The sequence below is a fragment of the Mya arenaria genome, chromosome 5 (assembly GCF_026914265.1).
Source record: "Mya arenaria isolate MELC-2E11 chromosome 5, ASM2691426v1".
Classification (NCBI taxonomy): domain Eukaryota; kingdom Metazoa; phylum Mollusca; class Bivalvia; order Myida; family Myidae; genus Mya; species Mya arenaria.
The window spans coordinates 69990682-70015053 of NC_069126.1; the positions used below are offsets into that span (position 1 = coordinate 69990682).

At 32.7% G+C, this 24372-nt stretch overlaps 1 protein-coding gene across 3 annotated transcripts in view; it reads right to left on the reverse strand.

Moving 5' to 3' along the window:
• Positions 1–2859: 2859 nt before the first annotated feature.
• Positions 2860–24372, reverse strand: part of LOC128234052 (neural cell adhesion molecule 1-like) — a 77156-nt gene continuing 55643 nt past the window's right edge. For all 3 annotated transcript variants that reach the window (XM_052948012.1, XM_052948013.1, XM_052948011.1), the window contains 5 exons: positions 18183–18219; positions 15089–15129; positions 5954–6124; positions 5658–5746; positions 2860–4660 (listed from right to left, as the gene is read on the reverse strand). In XM_052948012.1, coding sequence (XP_052803972.1) covers positions 4475–4660; positions 5658–5746; positions 5954–6124; positions 15089–15129; positions 18183–18219 — 524 coding nt within the window. In that variant the 3' untranslated portion in view covers positions 2860–4474. The remainder of the gene's footprint in view (positions 4661–5657; positions 5747–5953; positions 6125–15088; positions 15130–18182; positions 18220–24372) is intronic.

Here is a 24372-nt window from a genome sequence, read left to right on the forward strand (position 1 = left end):
AGCTTGTGTTATGTGTTGAAACTCCTTTGCCATTGTCAATATGCCTATTAACAAAACACTGAACTAAGATATTTAAATAAAGTAAACCCTTTTTATGGAAATGTAATAAACACAGTGTCTTTGTTTATTCGATCAGTGTTACTATCCACCATTTCAAAACCGAATCACTCTCGTATCAATTTAAGTCCTGACCACATACAAGTTTTTGTTTTGGTAAATATGTAGTATTCAATATTTTTATTTCTCATTCGAGAGCAAACCAGACTCTTAGTTCTTAACTCGAAGCAGAATGGCTAAAGCTTGGTTTACAGACCCCACAAATTATTTACATACTCTCAGATTTTAACCTCTTTTTTAGAATTTTAGAACTTCGAGAATATCTATCCTCTTGATCAAGGTCCGGGTCAGCCTTTCATACTTCCAAGATCTACTGCAAATTGCAATAAACCATTGATAATGCTTCTTAATTCAATTGACAGTTAATGACATAATGCTATATGTTCAACATCACTTGAAATTATTTTACTGGCTATCGCCACTAAGGGGGCCTATAAATTGAGCACCAAATTAAATACAACAAATGAATGAGTGAACTGTATAGTTTTAATTTTATTATATATATCTTTTAGGATCTGGAAAAAGTATGCAATTAGTCGTCTCCCTTTACAGTCGACTTCAGATCTAACCATTTTTATACGAAGAATTCACAAGTGTGAGATATACTTAAATCGATAATAATATATGATATTTCTCGTCAAGATATTATCGATTCAATCGTGATTCTATAAACAGGGAAAGCATTAGGCCTAGAAAGCATCTGGTCCCGATCTTGTTACCAGCTGTGTTCTGCAGATTTAATTTCCACAACGCTATGTTTTCAATAACTCACACCGTGCCAGAAGAGTTTGAAGCTAATGGAAAAATGGCTCGCAAACATGCTTCAAAGAAAAAGTCTGACTCACCAGATGCCGGGAATTATCGTCCAATCTCCCCACTAATTATTGTTAGTGAAATGATGGAAAACAATCAGCATGAATATATGTTTAACTTAACCGTGTTATTGATTTTCTAACTCCTTTTCTGTCAAGATTTATACCCATCCGAAAGACATCATTGTTATTCAATCCATTTGGATCTATTTTGCTCCTGATAAAAGTTAAGAAGTAAGAGCCGTTTTTGCAAAGCCTATGATCGTTTCCACGTGAAAGATGTATTTCCGGCTCTCTTTTGACTTGGCTGAGGGACTACCTTAGTGGCAGAAAACATTGGGAGGCCCTTGGCTCCGATACTTTAACACTATCAGCTAGAGCTTCTCAATATTAACTTTGAGGTCCGCTACTCTTTCTCATCAATATAAATTATATAATTCGTGAAATAAAATCGCCAATTTTTGCAGATGATACCAATTTGTATGAAGTTTTCATGGTTGCGAAAAAAGTGGATTAATAAGAGATTGCAGATTTCGAAATGTCATGTCCAAAAAGTTGAGTCGTTAAAGGTCTACCGTGATTGCACAAATGTTTATTATCACCCTTTAGTTCAAGTTTCAACAAATCTTTACTGAAAAAGTTTGTTTGTCTATTTGCATGCCCCAGAGACGCTACAGAGTCATTGCAAGAGTCAATTACTTTTCTAAAATTCATCCACTAGATATTTTACGAGCTCCATTTTCATACCAAGTGTTTTGTCAATTGTTTTCGTCAAAGCATAGCGAACGTAACCACCGACACTTGGGTATCCTGTAATTGTTTGTCATTTGATTTTTCCAAAGGCGATATGGCATCCCACACCAATGTGTTGGTTTTAACCACCACAAGTCATGCACAGGTATTTTGTCGTGCAATACTTTAATTTTTTGTAAGATCTGCATATTTCCCGTAATCAATAATGCCATTGAAAATCAGATCGGTTACATTTTCGGCCAATGTTTTTTTCAATACCAGAATCTGTATGGTCGACTGCCTTGTAGCGTTTTGTCATTGTTGCAAACCGACTGTTATTTTCTGGCACATTTTCGTTTGCTTTCGGATAATCTTCACGATCACCTTGATCATAGTCATTGCTACAAGAAGCATCAACCCAGCCAGAGTCACCCGGTATTTCAGGATTATCACACTCTTCGTATTAATATTGGTCATATTCCTAATTTTGCTTTTCAATTTTGTCAAGCTGACTAGCTACCGCCCTCAACTTTTGGTCTTGCTTAATAACAGCATGATGTATTCTTTTCATCATCTTCAGCATTCTAACATCGTTCGACACAGACTGAGAAGACTGGACCGACAGTTCGGATTTTCCATTCTTTTCTTTACTGGATGCGTTGTAAAATTATCAAGTTTGTTTTACTTTGACCAGCTATGCAAGACACTTTCTTAGCCGTACTTTTCGTTATTACTGATTTCAGACAAGAATATTTCTAAGACATTTCCTATACACATCGTAAGTCTAATAAGAATAATTTACCTTGCTGATAGATGCTGAATACCGAGTATCACACTTTATATTTTTAAAATTGAACAAATAGCATATCCCTCTTAAATCCACATAAAACATTAGCGGGATTGGGCCAAATCAATTTCCAAAACATTTATTGCTGATTTGATTACATCTTATATCGTAAATCATTCATCAAAATTAAACGTGAGGCGTTAGAGGAGAGAACGGTAGAGTGCATAGCCTCGTTCGATTATAAACGTATAAAAAAACGCCGAAATTACAATTATTAATCATAGATGGTGGTTATAAACGTTTTCACTTATTAAAACTATATAACATTTCATAGCCAAATTTGAGACTGTATTCAAAGTATTCAACAGAGCGTTAATTTAATAAAGTAATTGAAACAACAACAAAGAAACCAGCAGTTGAAATTTTACTTAAGGCACAAATTTTTAATTATCCATAAACACATACAACAAGACACACCACAAGAGAAAATCACAGACAAAATAAATACTAAACAAATCGATATCAAATTATTTATAAAAAAATATTTTTGAATAAAAGTTTACAAATTATTTTAATCATGATGATGCCGAGTCAACATATGATTGCAAGTTATGTTTCTGTTATATTTGTATTTAAAAATATAAGCACAACAGTATTAACAGTATGAGGCAGTATTTTACTAAGTTTTAAAACAGTTTGCTTTAAACTAGTCAAACAACAAAGAAATAAAAAAAAATCCAGGTCATAAAATAAAACGCTTCATATCAATTGCAAGAAACACATACCATTTAGTATAACTACATATAATGGATATAAAATATATCTAAAATAATCAGTGTGAAATGTAATATATAAAGACTCGTACCAAGATAACTAAACGTATTCTGCTTGATACACATTCAACTATTAATGTCGCAGGAATGACGAATATCCCCAAAAGGTCGCCTGGACTTAGGAATGGTATACTGCTTCTTTGCAAAAAGGTCATAGCTATATCAGACATTAGTTGGTTGTAAGCAAAGTCTAGCACGACCTGTTTTTTTTGTCAGTAAAAGTTGAAAAGGGGACGTTACTCTGTTAAACGTAAGAGGTTCGACACTATTTCAAAGTTGACCTGTATTGTATACTACTAATGTGTTCAAAATATATATTTCAATGCGTTTGCACATTCTTGAGTTATTGTCAAGACACCGTATTTTTGCAAAAATTAAATAGAAAAGGAGCCATAGCTCCCGTTATAATTGTTGGATGTAGCTCACGTGCAAATAACCTACATGTTATGCTGATGCATATGCTCTAAACTATTGAATGACTCAAAAACATAGAATTGTACCACCGATATAACTATTGATATGCTTACTGTATAAAAATGACGTTTAAACAATAAACAGTCATTTGTTAACATAAATATCTAATTATTAATAATAACAAAATAAGATTTTAATCATCTACTTAATATTATCTCATATACTCATTTAAGCAGAAATATTTGTTTATGGATACATTAAGTGACATATGAATATATGAAAGTAAAGAGTAAAGCATGTCCCGCCCTTGTATTGATACAAACCAATGTAAGTGCTGTAAAACTAGGTTTTTTATATTAAATAGCAATTATTAATGAAAAGCCATATTTCAAATCTCAGTTCAAGAAGTGTTTTCATTTCATTGACAAGTCAACTTTTAACTATATAACTGCAAACTATTTGTGATAGTAAAAAAAGTCTAAAAATTTTAAAATACATTGCTTGTTATTCTTAAGATTGCAATGCATACTGAGAAGTACTATATAACTGCAAACTATTTGTGATAGTAAAAAAAGTCTAAAAATTTTAAAATACATTGCTTGTTATTCTTAAGATTGCAATGCATACTGAGAAGTTTCTTATTGTTTTTTTTGACGAATTGCAGTTACTAAATGGTTTTCAATCCGTTTCATTTAAGAATACTTATTGAACAATATACAGTCCGTAATATTCAACAACAAGATTTATCCTTAACTAGACTGTAGTCCACTCAATTGCGTTCATTTCTTCTTCTTTCCCCCGGATCCGTGGTCGTCACTGTCAGGCAATGGATCAGCCTTTCGTGATAAATCAACGTCTGCATACACTGTTATGTCATCAAGGCCGTGTATTAAAGGTTTTTGTCCTTTTGGTAGCTTAGGAAAACTTAAGTCTGCGTAGATGAGTCCATCCTTGTTTACCTGTTTCTAAATGTAAAAACATATTTTGAGTCGGCTTTCCCTATTTTAATTTTAATTCACTGTAAAATTGTAATAAAACAGTAATAAGGCTGAAATTACTGTATCAGTTTCAAATATCTTGTTTTACAAAACTGTATACATCTTTTGTATCAAAAACATATTTGTACTAAATATTTTCGGTATATTCATATATTCTGAGACTTAAACTCAGACATAAAAAGGTATGAGCATATTGGCCCTGTAACCATAATTTAATCAGTTGTTGGTTGTTACATTTTTAAAAAAAAAATCAATTAATTAGAAAGAATGTACTGAGCGTGTCTGAGGAAAAGATTGGTTCATACTGGATTGTGTGTAGAAATCTTAATACGTTGAAAACAATTGATCTCGATTATTAATTTAATTCGAATCCATAAGCAGGTTTTCTAGTTCTGTTTCGTTCAAATTTGGTGAACTGATGTCTCCCCTATCTTTATCATGTACAAGGGGAGACTCCTTTGCATGTTATGACGTGAACAAAGTGTTTCATTAGCATCAAACAAGTGCCGAGTTATGTTTATTTATTTTGGAACTTGATAGTAATATATCTCTGGGTAAATTGTACCAAGTATCTATACATTATCTGTAAGTGACCATAAGCTATCATTTTTCAAGTAACATGATGGTATCTTTGAATAAATATACTAAAATGTGGATATCCATTTTAGTTTTTATATAAAATAAGTGTTCCAAAAGAACCACCAGGTAAGGTTCAAAAGGATTGAGAACTAGCCTAAACATTATACTTGGAACTGTACGCTAATTTCAAATCGTAATTAAATAAACGAACGTAACGTACAATTATGCACTGCTTTTTCCGGGCTTTGTGGAACTAGGAATTACGTTAGACATTATATTTTGCGATTTAACACTTCTTTTTAAAAGATAATCCGAAAGCCTTAGTAAGGGCATCATGCAAATTTAATTATTTATAGGGTAATGATTGCACATAAACTACATTAACCTTCGTTTCTTGAAGCTCGTGGTTTTCGTACGTTGAATTTTCAAATGCTTTGTTTTCATACGTCGACTTCTTATGCTTTTTCCCAGCAGCTAAAATAACATCATGCAAATATTTATTTATCATCAAACAATGGCAGTCTGATGACAGCCGCTACTCGACAGAATTACGCTAGTTAAGAAGACATATGTTTCTGTGCACCATAAATCATAGTTCATCTTCAAACACTTAATATATACTGCTATACATGCATTGTCATACTATAGGGAGTTAAAATGTCATACACCGTTTCGACTTACCCTTCTTCTTGGCTACTTTATTCACTCCTGCGTACAATTCCGCATCTTCTGAACCGGAAGCCTTACTTTTATTTGGTTGTGCATACAAGGCATCTGTGTCTGAATTATTGACCTTTCGAGATATGTCTCCAGTAGGGACATACATTGAATTCTCCACAATTTCCGGAAGCTCTGAAAAAATACAGTCGCACTATCAAACTAAAATACATAACATACATATCCGTGAATAAATTGAGTGTTTTTATCTGGTATGGAAAATTACCCTTGGTTACACACCGCAGCGCCTAGCGCCAAATGCCTGGATACCTCCGCTGCCCAGAACTTTGTTTAAAAAGATATGCTTTACTAGGACATCACTGGATTTGATTTTTTTTAAATCGCATTACAGCAGTTTTTGTATTCCGAACTTAACCTGCTGTGATGACGAATTCACAAGATTGCGAAACTTTTGCTTTCATTAGTGAGACATAAAGTTTGACACTGTGGTGATTTATTATATTTTCTGGAATTTTAAGGAGGCCTGGCTTAAGAAGAAGAAACTGTTTTTCATTCGCTTATCGTAAAAGATTAACAGCTATATTTAATCTCTATTACAATGGCCTAAAGATTTGAACAAAATCGAAGAGGATTCGGGCAAAAAATAAGAACATTATTATATTCAATTATCCAATGTAACATGATTTACCATGATCGTCAGTTGATTGATTTGTTAAAAGTTTCTTGCATGCATGCATATCAAGTACGGAAATAGAGTGCATAATAGATAAATGTCTGTATTGGTGTGATATTATAATAGCTTGTTTCCATGGCATATAGCTAAAGATGTTTAAAGTTTAGTGTCAATTGAATGTGTTGATTTTATCAAGACGCACCTTCTGTTGCGGAGAAGATTTGTATTAAATCTAAAATAAATGAGCTTTATAAAGAGACGGAAAAGGGTGCCTTTATTCGTAGTAAAGCTAATTTAATTAACCAGAATGAAAATATTTCGACTTTTTTCATGATGTTGAGTTTTCTAAAGGTAAAGATAGAATTGTATATGAAATATATGATAATAATAAAGTGAAGAAATCATCTTTAGAAATATTGGACTCCTTTAGGAGTTTTTATAAAACTTTGTACACAGCTGAAAATGTTGATAGCTCTTTAAACGATATGTTTTTAAATGATCTTCCTAAGATTTCTACGGATGATAATGATGATTTGACAAAGCCAATCACAATTTATGAAATCAAAAACGCTCTCAAACAAATGGACTATAACAAAACACCAGGTAGCGATGGTTTAACGTCCTTATTTTATTCCAAGATTATTGATATATTCGGTCCAATTTTTGAGAAACTTTTTACCATATGTTACGAACTTGGTTTTATGTCAGAATCTCAAAAGTTGTCGTATATAACATTATTATGTAAAGATAAAAAAAGGCATCAGTAATGAAAAATTATAGGCCTATTTCTTTATTGAATATAGATAGAAAACTATTGTCAAAAATTATTACAAACAGATTAAGCAATGTCTTGCCTAGTGTAATTGAAATTAGCCAGACATGTTCGATTAAAGGTCGCTCTATTTTCGATAATGTGCATTTAATGAGAAATTTGATTGATTATATCGAACAAAAAGAGATTACTGCTTGCTTTATTAATTTAGATAAAGAAAAAGCCTTTGATAGAGTATCATGGCCATATATATGTTTTCAGTTTTAGAATCCTTTGGATTTGATATAAAATTCATCAAGTGGGTTAAAGTTTTGTATAACGATGTCTCATCTTCAATTATTGTTAATGGACATATTTCAGAGCCTTTTCATTTAGAGCGTTCAGTTCGTCAAGGATGTTCACTTTCTCCGTTACTTTATATTCTATCTTTAGAACCTTTGGCTAAGAAAGTGCAAAATGATAATGATATACATGGCATTGTAGCTCCATGCGGTAAATTTCATGTTAAAATGTCGCTGTATGCTGATGATAATACTTCTGTTTTAATCGATGATAGATCTGTTACCTTATTTTTTAAACATGTTCATAACTTTCAAAGAATATCGGGATCCAAAATTAATCACAATAAATCTTCAGGAATGTTTTTAGGAAAATGGAAAAATATAAGTGATCATCCCTTTGGAATTTCATGGGTAGAGAATTGCAAATTACTCGGGTATAAGTTTGGATATAATTTGACTTATGATGACATCTGGAGTAAATTATTTAATAATTTTAGAAATACTTTGAACTTGTGGTCTTCTCGCCGTATGTGTTTTAGATATATATGGAACAGCACTTTTGAACCCATTTCAAGGAAAACCCTATATTTTCCCTTAAGTCAGGGTGGTTTAAACGTTCCTTGTATATCGTCAAAAACTAAAGCACTTTAATTGTCCCATATTTGTAGATATTTAAATGATGACGATATTTCTTGGAAGTATTTTACAACATATTGGATTGGTATACAGATGCGTAGCTATAAACTTTCACTTGCTTTAAATTTAATTCCACATAGTGAGTTTGTCCCGTCCTTTTATAAGAATTGTCTCACATATTTAAAAGAGTTTAAAGAATGATATCCTTTTCTGCCTAATGGCTTAAACAATTGCCTTAACGGCAAAACAATTATACATTTCCTTTGTTACACGACAAATTGAACCAAAATGTGTTAAAAATAGTCCATATATCAACTTTAAAAACTCATTCCATAACCTTTTTTCTAGAGCAAACGATCCGACATGCAGAAATACTTGTTTTAAACTCGTTCACAACGTCATATATGTTAACTCATTCTTATCAAGGTTTAATCGTTCCCTTCCAACTAAGTGTACTTTCTGTAAAAACCTGAAACAATTGATCATCTTTTTATAGAATGTGGTTTTGTTCTACCAATGAATAAAACATGCTTGTATTTATTTAATTTAGTTACAAATGGAAATTATTCATTTAGTAAAAAATGGTTTCACTATTTTGACATTAAATGTGATGAACATGTGAAATATGTTCTCCTAATAATTTTATTTGAATCAAGACATATTATTTGGTGTTCCAGAAACGAGGTTAAAAAAAAGTAAAAGTGTTGTTTCAAATGATCTTATTCATAGGTTTTTAAATAGAATAAAACATAGAATAATGATAGATTTTAAAAGGTTACATATTGATAAATTTAAGTCATATTGGTCGAATTTCTGTTTAATAGAAAGCGATAAAGTACATTTTTTTACCATTTTAGATGCAAATCAGTATATTCGATAGACATTTCTTCAATATAATATAATCATTCTATACCGTGGTTATTCGTGTGCTGTTGTGTGTGTGTGTGTGTTTTTCTGCTTTCAGGTAGATGGTTGTACGAGAAAGACCTGGCAGCTTGGACCGTCAGCCATCTTCCTGCGAGCTGATGATATTCATCGATTTTTTGTACATACTTGTAAATTACTGTTTGATTTATTTTTTACCCAGATTCATATTATTTCAAACAACCATCATTCCACTCGTCCGTCATATGTATATATTCTTCCCCTTCATATTACTGTGTTAAATTATTAGTAAAACATAAGAACGTTTTTCAATTAATAAATATAAAGCTCATTGTGAACTTTCCAGTGACATCAGTGTAAATATGTGTCTTTCATCTTTCATCTTTTCTAAAACATAGTTTGTACTTACATATATGTTTCAGTTAGTTTTGTTATTGTGTTTTCTTGATGCATGTTTGGTGGGGCGCTATACACCCCACCCTCATGTTTGTTTTATATGAATAAATTTTATGAAAAAGAAAAAAATAATGAAGTTCAATTCGTAAGGCAAAGCTGAAAAACATTTAATTCTAAGGTCTAAATTTGAATAATTATGTTTACAGCTATACCGAAAATAAGTAGTTACCAGAATTCATCTAGTAATTAAAGCCTCTTAAGATTGAAATTGTGATATCATAGAGTAAAATATCGAAAAAAGGTGTTTTATGATGCATAATCGGGAATACTATTTTATCCCGAAAGGTTTGCAAATCATTTGTATAAAAGGCAACATAGAATTTAGGTATTCAGAATGTCACGTGGTATACAAATTTTGTAATGAAGTTGTGCGCTCTAAATTTAGATTATCCTCAAAATAACTTTTATTTTTATTGGGGTAAATGCAAATTTTAGTGTTACGAATGTAAAAAAGTTTTGGAATACGACATATATATTTTTGATATACGAGACATACATAAAATTAAGTTTACATAATGGATCTCTAAACAACATGCAGTTAGTATTAAATTGTGTGTATGTATTTCCCCAGAGGTCTTCATTAAATAGCGTTATTGCTAAACAATAAATAATATTAACTATGGTTGGACTTGGCTGTTTTATAAATAATGACAAAATATTGATCAGGTCTTGCTTAAATACGACAGAGACTTTCATATAACAATTAGTTAAAATCATTATTAAAGACAAGACAATGAAAATGGGTTTTATCCCATCTCAGATAGGTAAAATTTGGCCAGGCTGGATTTTTTTTATCTTGCCCACGGACAAATATAAATAAAGCAAGTACCCGTATGGAACTCCTTTTTAGTGTCATCAAACATTACCTCGATCGTTGAAAACCGTCGTCTGTAGCATTATGGAAACCTTGTCTTGTGGCAATATTTAAAATCCTTATTAATTCTTTCTCGCTTCAAATGGCACCATACAAAATGTTTTCACGCTTCATTCAAGAAATAATGCTGCACTCTCCTCAGAAGTATTCAAATAAAGATTTGACAGTTTACATAATCTGAATCATTGCGCGCATATCCATGACAACCACGAATTATCAAATATCCATACGCACATTATTTTTCCAAGAAAAGCAGAACAAATCATGTTTACTTTTTTTTTTACTTGTTAAATGAGGAGTGAGAAAAGCATATCATAGCCGCTTGTGTAAGAAAGGTTCATCCAAACCCTAGCGCAGGTTGTTTGCGGAAACTCAGTAAACCTCATTTTCGTATAACACCCTATACGCTCGGGTTGGGATGAACCTATCTTACACTCTCGGCTATCGAAGATACTTATAATCTTCCATTTTTCAAATTGTGTTTAAGGGAATGTATCTCTCTAATTTTCATGTTTATTGAGAAGTTATTGTAATCAGGAACTTTCAGACCACCGTAAAGTATATAACCGAATACAGCTGTATATCTATTTCATGTCATTTCAACATGAAATTTAAATATCAAAGAGTTATCCACTTTTATAACCGGATTGGATTCACAGCATGTGTTGTATCTTTAATTTCAAGAGCTATATACATTTCATTGTGATATTTTAAAACACAGGGTTTTATCGGCGGCAAGATGTGGTTCATTTTTATCATTATATTTAACTCTTTCCGTAGCTTAACATGTTCTTATAATAATTACAAAAACTTTGACAATTGTTAGGAACAGAAACGTAAACAATACATATTGACGTATACCTTCGCATAATGATTAATCCGTAATATGTTCAATGTAATTTAGAAATTCTCGAGTTATGTTTGTGCAAATGGTTCACTGATTTCATTTTGGCAATCGAACGTTGCAAGAATGGCAAACATAACGTATCATTAAATTGTATCAAATCTCTGTCAAAAGCCAGTTTCTTTCAGGGTTAAATAATAAACGTACGTAAATAAATATTATAGAGTCTCAGATATTGTTTGATAAAACCCCGAGGCTCACACGAGGATTTATTAAATAGAAATGTATGGGACTAACATCGGTATTGCTAAATCGACACCTCACTCACTGTATGCCTATAATAAGGTGGATAATTGTACGGAGCATAGCGCTTTGTAAACAATATTGGACAGTTGCTTAATTTTCAAAAGAAATTTCATATAAAGAAAATTAAGCTCCTGTTTCTAAAATAAAAGTTATGCAAGCATTTTGGAATGAAATGTAATAAAACTTTGTCGATTTAATCTGTCAATACCAAATGTCATATAACCTGCCTATGCTTAAAATTGATATAATTTAGCTTTCAATTGAAACGTTTTATAAAGATAACACTGTAAGTATGATTATTTTGTTTTAAATCATATTTAAACTTAAAAAATGTTAAGATACAAAATGATATAATAGAAAGTGTTTTCTGAATTAAGAAAGTTACGTGATATCCACATTTTGTAGTGACATTGAGGGCACTAAATTTAGAACATTCTTAAGGTTTTGGTGCATGTTTTTTATTCGATAAATGCATTGTATATATTCCTAGAGGTTCAAAAATGTCATTTGGATATAAAAACACTTCAATAAAATTAGATTACTAAAACATACTTGGACTTAAAAGTCTAAAAAATAATATTCCTCTTTGCATGTGAGAGAGATCCACATTGTATATAATGTATAATATTTGTCTCATACTAATGCCAATGTTTCTATTTGTATGTACCTTTTTTCGTCGTTATCGAGAAGTGTCGGTGAAACAGAATGTAAAGGAGCTTGGCAACAATTGTATGATCTCATTTTAGTAAAGAAATAGGGCTCCAGTTTAAGATTCAATCAGAATTGTCTCTCTATCAAGTAAAGATGAAAAAAAAATCGGATATGATTATATTTTCATTTATAGATTCATAGATGGAATCCTTTACGAGGTAAAATGTCAAAATCATATATAAAAATCAATTGTCAGCCTATTTAAAATAAATGTTGTTAACGTCATTTCGATCGTGAAAATTTCACCCTTTTTCTACTCCTTTGCACAAATGATACTGCCCATCTTGCTGAAATTCACGAAAAAGGGGAATGCAAGTAAACAGTAGCATAACTAAAGTTTAGGTATCAAGAAAAGAAGTCGAATGTCGCAAATGAACGTTGGCAAAATGGCAGTGTGAATCTCGAAACTGTTGCTAAAATGAATTTCCTAGGGTTAGCATTCAAGTCGATGTGATCGTTCAGTAAAAAACAAATAGTAAGTTCTGAAGGCTAAGTAAACGCTATTAAGTGAATAAAGAAACTTATAACTAAGTTTCTTTCTTTATAAATGTTTTAATACGTATGTGCCTTTTACACTTCAGGACTCCTGAGAAGTACGTATAATTATTAGATACAAACAAATGCGTGTACCTTAAAATATTTTCAAACGAGTATATGATAAAGTTGGAATGTAGTAATGCCGCAGCATATATATAGAGCGACATATGTATAGAGTCCGATATTAAGCATTGAGGCGGTAATATACTTTTGTTTTTTAATATTTTGATATATGAATTATCATGTATGATAAGGAGGATACTATACAGTGTAAACCAAGTATTTATGTTACAAAATGCAGGATCGCCGTGGAGATGAAACTAGCGTTTGCTTTACAGTCGCCTGTTGTAATGGTCTTATGCTGTATATTAAAGTGACACTCTTATTCAAAATCAATATAATATTCAATATTATACACATGTATAACAAACATAAATTTGACTAATAAACCTTTAACTACTTACTTAATAATGCATATATGGAAAATATTATCTGCTGATAACAAGATTGTAAACTTAAAATTAATAGCGGAAAGCGCTAAAATATTAAATGATTGGTGAATGCTAAAAGATTAACTTTGTCTACTATAGTCGCATAAGGTAGAAATACCGTGTTTTATACTCATTTCTTTCAAATTAAACTCGGTATCCTTCATAATAACTATTTTCTTCTGACATTTATTCATGATTTTTGGAACCTTAAAACAATATTATTAATTGTGTTAAATCCTATTTGGGAGAAACAGTGCATCTTTAATTTTCTTCAATTTAAAATTGCTTTCTGGTGTTATTTTTATACATCTGACATATAATAATAATAAAACAACGATATGCCCATTAAACTAATGCGGATTAATCTTCAAACAGACCAAGACAGTTCTGTAGAGCACCATTTTTTTAAAAATAATGTTAGACAAAGTTGGACCATTCTGTTATTGGCGACCACAAGTCTTATTACGTAGCAAAAGATGTCTGTGACATACACGGTTCGAACGGTGCGGTCAAACCGGGTTTTAAAACATGTATTTTAAAATGAATGGTTATAACTAGTAAATATTGATGATTTCAGTGTAAGAGCGTATTTTATTTCACGGGTAAAGACAATATTCTACAACCACCAAATCTGTCAAAGATCAGTCTGATTCGCTTAAAGACTGGACTTCAGTTTATCAGTTAATTGTTGTGTGGATTGTCCGAGAGGCTCGTTTAACAAAGTCATGCAATTTGAAAATATATAAATAGATTATATCACATCGAATTTATGTTCGATCATTTGTTTTCTTCTGTAATGTTTTGTACGAAAGCATATATTTGAACATACAGCTTCAATAAAATGTAATAAAACAGGATAACCATTTTTCTAATAAAAGGTGTGATATATTGATTTACAAATCTATCTTTATTTAAACCTATGTAAACCTTTTTGATATATAATTATTATTTTTGACAAACTTTACTTGTTAAGAAATGAGGCTTTTTGTTTGACAAAGGGGAAGAAGCTACAATTGATTATAAAAGTATTTTTAAAGGTGATATTTTCACATGTGCTCAGGGAAAAACAATATCTTCACTCGTGGCTTCACAAATTGTGAAAACATGTTTTTCTATGACACTCGTGAAATACGATCTTACTCTGAAATCAATAAATACCCTCGATGTAATCAATTGCAGATTGAAACGGGAAGATAATTCATGAAGAAGATCAAAAACGTTTTGTCATAATAATGTTCTGTCTTTGATACAATGATTTATTAAACCATAATATATCAGAACTTTAGTATTTATATAGGTGTATTTAATTAACAAATTCGAAAATAGTATATAGAAATCTCAGTAAATTTACATCCATCTCAAGACATAATGTTAAGTTATTCTTTCAGACAAAAACAATGTTTAGAGCATGCTAGTTATACTTAATAGTTAGTTTATGTCATTTAGCATCCGACGGGAGGAATATACAAATAAACAAAAGGAGTTTTCTTAAAAGTTTAACGATGAATTTACATCAGACATTTGTAAAGTTTTGGTTGCTTTGCAATATGTGATATGCACAATTCTTGAAAGAATTTTAAGTTATGATTGTTTATATATATATGCATATACCGGACGATTAGTTGACCTTCACGCTTAATTTGTCAAAACTGAATGTCAAATTTAAACATACCATCATCCTCGTCGACTGGATGTTGAAGTCCATCTGCATGTCTGAAATTATATGTAGTAGGAATCACAAGACAGATGACTAAACCTGCATGCCGCCAAAATCTAGATACAACTTGATGTTCTCGGGATACCAAATATAAGTTTAGAACAGAACTGTTGAAAATCACTAACATCAAAAGGAAATGTTAACATTTATATCAATCAGATACACACACTAAATAATGATCACTATACATTTTGTTACAAATTGCATAATAAACTACCGGATGTCCCATCTGACGTAATTTACAGTATAAGAAGAGACTCGAAATGGTTGTGTGCTGTCTTTATATAAAATGTATTCACCTAAGGAATGCAATGTAAATGAGTGAATGCACTATTTGTACATTATCCATGACTTATTAGGTAAGATGGTTTCTAGAAAAATAGCTATGTGGATAACTTGTCCTTTAATTGCACCACTACATAAGTATATTACATATCGCCTAAGCATTCATATTTTGTTCACATTAGTTCAGGGCGAGTAAACAAAATTGGTCACAATAAAACAATCGAAGACATAAGACGAGATATTTCAAAAGGTACGCTTAATGCATAATGGTTTCATGCAATTTGTACCTCGTGGTAAGTAATAAATGGGGAAGCCCCAGCCAAGCTTTTAGTTTAAATATTGCAAACAAAGATTTAAATAAATATTATTTTGTTATTTATTATTTATGTCTTCCCTTCATACCATACTATTTTTAATACATTTACTTACAAACATGTCAGTTTACAAATAAAACTATTAACAGCCACGAAAGACCATTGACCATTCAATGAAATATATAAGAATCATAAAAAACAAAGTTGCGATTGATAAACAATGCGTGATGTATTAAATCAAAATATACGGCTTATACTGCATTTGACATCACTTGACATACTTTTTTTGAACGTAGGTTGTAAGAAGAGGAAACAAATGGCATTGCAAAGTTCACTTTCCATTTACAAAAGAAGGTTTGAATACAAACAAACTGTTTTTTTTTTAAACTGCGGATACATAATTAGCACTCTGTACAGGTTCAAAATGCCATTTTATTTAAGCAATGTATTTTTTTAAAACATGAAAGTAAAACGTTAAATATCAAGGAGGTAACTTTTGAACCAATGAAGCACATACTTTCGGTTTTAAATTATGCAACACTTACATATTGCCATCAATCTGTTTCTAGTTTTCACTCTTCCCCTTATTATATTGTGTACAACATACTTGTTTGTCAAGGACGGCAATTTGGAAACAAAATTAATGTTATGGTCTCTTAATTGTTTTCCAGTCCCTACTATTACAAAAAATATTGAATAACTTCTTCCAAATTTTAGCTTGAAGTTCATATACTAATCTGTTTCAAAGTTATTAAGAACATAACACATTCTGTTAATTGCCAAAGAATACTGGATTCTCTGGAAGATATAGGTAGGCGGAGAGGGGCACATTGAGTTACATATTTGCTTCATAGGTTTGGTTTTGGCTATGTTTGAGTCTCTAAGGATGTTTGAGATGTAAATATTGTTGTCCATGCTTTCAAGCAGCGTGTCGCAAGTATGTCAAAACAATGTATATCCATCCTCGCATTGCGACACTTACAAATACATCAAATCACTGTGGACCCTTGATAATTATTTCACAATTAAGACATCGACAAGCAATAGCACGTTCTAGATGTTCACATCATGAATGAAATACATATCTGGGCAAACATAAGAATTAACAGCATGAAGACGGAATATGTTTGCTTTGTTTCAGACATTTTAAAGTGCAATTTATTGCAAACTACATGTTGTTTGACCATGCCTTTTTCGAATGCCCCATATACAAGAAAATGAAAATTAGCCTTCTATTAAACGTGTACATTGTTCATCGAAGTCAAATTTCATTTTATTGTTTTTATAACAATAAAACACTCCGTGTTAAACAGATTGTATATTTCATTCTGCAAATATTTATTGCGATACACGAAGCAGTCCAAAAGACAAGGCGACATTGATATATGGAAAAACGCAATTTTAAATACAATCAAATTGTGTTGAGCTGAGCTATAAGTGCAACAACGTCGCATTAATATCCGACAGTGTTACATGCGAAGTGCGTATTTGCAGAAATACGCAATTTAAATCATTGAAAACGCAATTGTTTTTAAAATCGATGAGAACAAAACGCACAATAAAATGCAAAATACGCAATAATTCTTCAATTGACACGAATTGAAAATGAGAATTGGAAACTCATTTCGTCTAATTCGGCGAACTCAATTCAGTCAAGTTATTTTACTTGGTTAAAATAGATAATGTTTTTCATAATTGCCGATCATTTTCCGGATGCAAGCCGTAAATAATTGAAGACCTCGGGGTTTAACTGAAGACGCTCTCTGTTGATTGACGTATAAATTTGGTACTATTAGAAACAAAAAGGATGCAGGCGGAAACTCACGTGTTCATATGCAAGCTTTCAGATATCAAAAAGAGGTCGAAAAAAGATATAACCAACTCAGTCAAATTAAAATCACATTATTTAAACCCACCGCCATCGTCGAAGATTGTTGGTGACGTATTGGATACATTAATTACAGAATCAGTACTGATGTGCGATGTTAACGGGATCGCAGGGTCAATAATTGATCAGATTCTTAGCGACATTGACTATAGCGAGTGGAAAGCCTAATATTTAAATATATTGGAAAACGTATCTATAACTCTAAATCCGATAAATAAAGACACGAATGTTTCATATAAAATCCGCATAAGGCTGAACTGACGAATAAGTGCGTGACGCTTGATCGATACTCGATTTTAGGAGACTTATTTACAGCTGAGACACAGTGGTAACGGACTGACGGACGAATTAAAGGAAGAAGGTAATGATTGACGGAGAACGGGCGGTGCAACGTATACGTGCCTCCATTCGGAGTATAAACTAAAATGGATTGACATTGGTATGAATGATTTTATTATACATTGTATGATTTGTTCTCAATTGAGGTAGATTACATATCAATAATAAACAAAAACGTCGAGGGGATATTGAAATACATAGACAAACCTAACTATGTACTCACTGTTTGCCGGGCAATAGTTTTTCCTCTGTTTTATTTCCTGAAATTCAAAACAAGCTTAGTTCATATTTATTATATAACTTTTAAGATTTCATCAAATAATACGTCATTGTTAAGTAAATTTGTTTCTTTTTAAAAAAAATATGTGTTGCATGATGTCAAATGATATAACATTACTAATGAACACAAAAATAATCCGAATACTTGAATATAACTTTTTAAATATTTACTGTGTACGAAAGATACTTGTGATGGGCAATCGGCTGGTTTTTTATTATCGATTGATTGGACAAGCAGACCGAATAGTGAATCGGATAAACATTTAAAAGGACTCATTTTATGCCATTTTGCATTAGTAGCTACGTCGAACATTTGGGTGTATTTTTCCAGGGTAATCATAAAATCGGATATCATCCGTATCTAACTTCATTAAATTGGCCTTATTTAAGCTTGTTCTAGTCATTCTCCTCGCTTAAATTAGCAAATGATATTTGAGCGTTAAGAGAAATTAAAATAAACGGGAAGATATTGAACGTGGACTCGGCCTAAGAGTTCACGATACCAAGTATTCGATACTGCAAAAACGTTGTCGCGGAGACCAATATTCTTCTAACGCCAATAACCGGACCAACACAAATAGATACACGGAACTGCTATCTCTGGGTAATTAGTTTTTCTTGTTACACAATTGTGTTGCTTTTTACAAAAATATTGGGTAAAGAAATACTTTGAATATGTCAAATCAATATCTTGCAAGTAAGCTTATATTGTCTAAACAGACAGGCTTAAGATATCTAAAATGTCAAACAAATATTATGACCATCATGAATAAAGCTTTATTTAAACCAGCTCAAAGATCAAAGACATGTTTTGATTGAATTAAAAAGGCATTTGATCTTCATTCAATGAGTAACGTACATTTTAGTAGTCAGCAATGATCTGCTTGTCAATTGCATAATAAAACTTGTTAACCAGGCATCAGTGTAATTCAAACGAATGTGTGCATCGAATACGTAAATAAAAACTTAAGACAACTTAATTGCTAGTTGGTCTGAAAATCGCCAATATCTGAGTAAATAACGTGTCTTTTGATAACTCAGCTAGTAACCCTTGTAACTTATTATTCATGGTTAGCCCCACTCCTGGTACATTATTTGTACAGGTCAAAAGTAGGTTGTTTGAGGTTTATTTGTATTCTAAAAGCTGGTTTATAAAAATTGGCCAAATGCAGACACACTGGAAAATTATTGATCCTTATAAAAACAAAGTTCTATAGGGTTTTCGAACAAGCTGATGCTTTGATATCCCTGCCTGATTTATCAAAGTAGATGGAAAGTAAATCCAATGTTGGTGAAATACTACTGAAACATGCAATACGGCTGCGTCTTGATGGAATCTTATGAACGTTGGATATGATATATAAGTGTTTTTGCAATTTTGTGAAATAATATACTTTTAATTGGCCTGATATCCTATATGGACACAACTTTACTTAGTTTTATACCTATAAAACATTTCATCACAGCAAACATTCGGATTAAGTTTCATAAAGTCTGGATCAGAAATATTTCAAACATATACATCTAGACTGTTTTTCATAAGATTTGACTTAGTAATCTAATTATTGACCCCATGTAACCTAGTATCAAATTCATTCAATATTCCATCGAGGAAATATTCTGATTAGTTTCATGAAGATTTGAGCGGATATTGGCTCTGTTTGATTCCTCTATATGACCTCATGACCTATTTCGTGACCCGTTCTAACATATTTTGAACGTTAACCAAGAATACATAAAGGAGAACATTCGGGCCACAGATATAATACATTCTAAAAAATTAATACCAGTATTTGGTTCTGGATATGATTTTTCAAAAATTTTACAAAATGACCAAGTTTTAAACTATGCAAACATTTAATCAAGGAAAAGATTCTGATAAAGTGTCAAGGATATAATACCATATATTTTGTCTCAAGAGTGTTTCAATGACATTTCTAAGATTTGATCTAGTGACCAACTTTAACAAGTTGCCGAGATTTCATCACATATTTTATCCAAGTTTGAACATTATCTGACAAATCATAATCCAAATATCGTTTCCGACGGACGATCGGACGGAACGAATGCCGGGAAACATTAAAACTATCTTTTTCATGAGTACGTATTTGTACACATTCCGATACCTTAATTGAGACGTATATGTTGAGCGGATTGTTTTACGATGATAAAATTACAAGCAGAATGCAAAACATGTGTACAAATACCATTTACGTGCAAACTATTAATGTTTGTAAGTGTATTTCGATATTAGAAATGCACATTTACATGTGAGACAAATCTGTTCAATTCAAAATTATCTTCACAAATTCAAAATTACAATAAAACAAGAGCAGCGCGTAGGACAGCGGCTCGACTATGTACCGCTTTGCCTTAGAAATAAATGCAATTATGATGAAATGTGTGCCCGTCAATACAAAAGTCAAATTAAACAGTACACAAGAAACGCCATGCGGACAGAACCAGGTTTTCAAAAGTTGACAGAAGAGCGTCAGCCTCCGTGAGAAATCAGTTTCAACCGTCGCTCTTCTTCTATTTATATCAGATACCTCATGGTATATCAGGTTTGGTCGATTTAGGTCAACCCTAGATTGATTTCAATATGTCAACTCTTACTAACGTTCATTACTAACCATTCTTCTTATTTTAGAAATGGTCTCCTTGACCTTGACCATGACTCTTTGGGGCCCTCAACATAATCTAATCAAAGGTCTCTTGAAATCTTCCAAGAGTGGTCGCAATGTGTAAAGCGTAACTTAAGTTATAAAGTACAAACTAATGTTCTATTTTTGGTTACAGTGACCTTGACCTTAACCCTAGGGACCCCAACCGAAATTCAATAAAAAGGACATATAATAAATTTGTTCTATATACCAAGTTTTGTCACTAAGTCAAATCGAACTAAAATTATTCGTTCTACAGGTGAGTTTGACGCCGCCCTTTAGCACGCCCGACCGTACAATTCCGTACTTCATTCAAATTACTTGGTAAAAACCTGTTTAGAACTATAATGATGATTGTGCCTGTCAAAACAATAAAGGAAAGTAAAAAGTAAATAAAAGAAGTCAACCATTGATTTTATTAAGAGTTAATATGGATTTATTTTTAACCTTATTGTGTGATGGCTACTTTGTAAAATATCAAGACCATTGAATGAACAGTTTTGGGGATTTGTATGGAAGCATCCAGGTGTCAAAGTGAAAAACATGTTTCGGTATACTATTTCCTAATTAGGAGATACTAACTCCCAATCATGACTTACTAAGGCCTAATTACGAGATACTATGTCATAATTATAAGATACTCTCTCTTAATTACGACCTACTATCTCCTAATTATGAGATATTAACTCATAATAATGACCTACCAAGTCCTACTTATGCGATAGTATCTCCTAATTACAACTTACTATCTCCTAATAACGAAGCACTAGCTCTTAATAATAACATACCAAGTCCAAATTATGAGATAGTATCTCCTAATTACGATTTTCTATCTCCTAATTACGACTTACTATCTCCTATATAGTTGATATGACTAAGTAAGATAGATACTAATTCATAATTATGACTTAGCTGATCGTTATACACTCCGCCTTTTACAATGGGAGAAATACACCAGTACTGGAACACCATCACCGTACCTGTACATTTAACATTCACCGTGCCAATATGTTTAACAACCTTCAACGTGCCTGAGTGTTTAATGCCCTCAATGAAACAGTGTGTTTAACCCCTCACCGTACCAGTATGTTTAATCCCCTTACCCAGGTCGTGTGTTAACCCTCCTCAACATGCCAGTGTGTTAATCCTCCCTCACCATGCCAGTGTGTTTAACGCCCTCAACGTGCCAGTGTGCTTACCCCACTCACCATGCCAATGTGTTTAATACCCTCACCGTGTCAGTGTGTTTAACACCATCACCATCCCAGTGTGTTTATCTCCCTCACCATGCCAGTGTGTTTGACCCCCTCACCGTGCCAGTGTGTTTAACACGCTTACCATGCCAATGTGTTTAATAACCTTCACCGTGCCAGTGTGCATCCCCCTCACTATGCCAGTGTGTTAACCCCCCCCCCCCCTTGCAATGCCAGTGTGTTTACCCACCTTACCATGAATTGTGTTAACCCCCTCACCATGCCAGTGTGATTACCTTTTACCATGTCAATGTGGTAAACCCCTTACCATACGAGTGTGTTAACCCCTCTCATCATGCCAGTGTGTTAACCCCCCCCCCACCATGAGAGTGTGTTGACCCCCCTCATCATGCCAGTGTGTTACCCCCCCCCCCCCTATTCATCATGCCAGTGTGTTACCCCCCTCACCATGCGATTGTATAAACCCCTCAACATGTCAGTGTATTAACCCCCTCACCATGCCAGCGTGTTTCACCCCTCACCTCGCCAATATGTTAAGCCCATCACCGTTCCAGTGTGTTTAACCCCTCACCATGCCAATGTGTTTAACTACTCACCGACCAGTTTGTTTAACCCCTCATCGTGCCAGTGTGTTTGACCTCCTAATCCTGCCAGTGTGTTTAACCCCCTCATCGTGCCAACGTGTTTATCCTCTCACCGTGCCAGTGCGTTCAACCCCTCATCGTTCCGGTGTCTTTGACCCCTCACCGTGCCAGTGTGTTTAACCCCTCATCGTGCTAGTGTGTTTAACCCCCTCACCGTGCCAGTGTGTTAACCTCTCTCACCATTCCAGTGTGTTTAACACCCTCACCGTGCCAGTGTGTTTAACTTTGGCACTTGGACGCTTCCATACTTCTTCCATTGTAAAAGGCGGAGTGTACAGCTTTATTACGATAAGCTAAGTCATAATTATGAAATAGTATCTCCTTATAAGAAGATAGTATCTCATAATTAGGACTTACTAAGTCATAATTATGGGTTAGTTTCTCCTAATTATAAGATAGTAAGTCATAATTTGGAGATAGTATCTCATAATTAGGACTTAGTAAGTCATGGTAATGAGTTAGTATATTCTAATTAGGGAATAGTTAGCCATAATAAGGAGATAGTATCTCATAATTAAGACTTGGTAAGTCATAATTGTGAGTTAGTTTCTCCTAATTATGAGATAGTAAGTCGTAATAAGGCGATAGTATCTCGTAATTAGGACTTATGGAAATATTGTTCACTTTGGCACCATGACGGTTCCATAGATTTCATTTAAACCCAAATGTTGCCCCCAAAATCTTTTAGATAAAGGGTCATAATATTGAGTTATGTCATCTTTTGTGTTATGGTCGTTAACAACTGTGTAAAGTATGTAATCAATTGAATGAAGGGTACAGAGGTTATTAGTGAATGTCCAAACTTGCCCTAAAACTTTAACCGGACAAAGTGTGACCTTAAATTTGCACCTTAGTTCAAAGGGGCCATTATTTGTATTATGGATGAAACGATTTTCTGCTAATGAGAATGAGGGAAGAGCATTTATTTGTAAAAAATACAACTTGCCCTTAAATTTGTACATGACACAATGAGACCTTAAACTTTAATTGAAGGTCCTCGATCAAGGTCAAAAATTTATTGTATTTAAGACAATATGGATTAATGTAACTTTCATTTACGATGGTCCTGGAGAACTGTGTGAAATATTAACATAATTGATTAAAGGGTATTTGGTAAATAGGTGAAAATGCCAACTTGCCCTGGAACTTCAATCAAACACCGACGCAGACGCCGACGCCGTTGCGAGTAGAAGAGAATAGAATCCTCATTATTTTTATAGTCGAACTAAAAACTACATGAACAAGCCCAGCAGTATAATTCCAGTAGTATAAAAATAAATCATGTTGACAAGGACCCAAAGAACTTAATGAACTAAAAGCACAAACGTATAAACATCACATACACAGGTACATACACCACAAGCAGATCACACACGCAGCTAAATAGTTTTACATATAAATTATTATCGTCAGTGAAAATGAGCTCGGTGGATGACTAGTCTACTAAGGCTTTAAACTAGTTTGTAGGCAATAATATCGCAATTGTTATAATATTTATAATTAAATACATCATTAAAAGTCTCAATAAAGCCAGCATCTACATTAAAATCAGAATAAAGTAAAGAATAACATATCAACTGATAAAGTATTTGCAATAACACAAAGAGCGGATA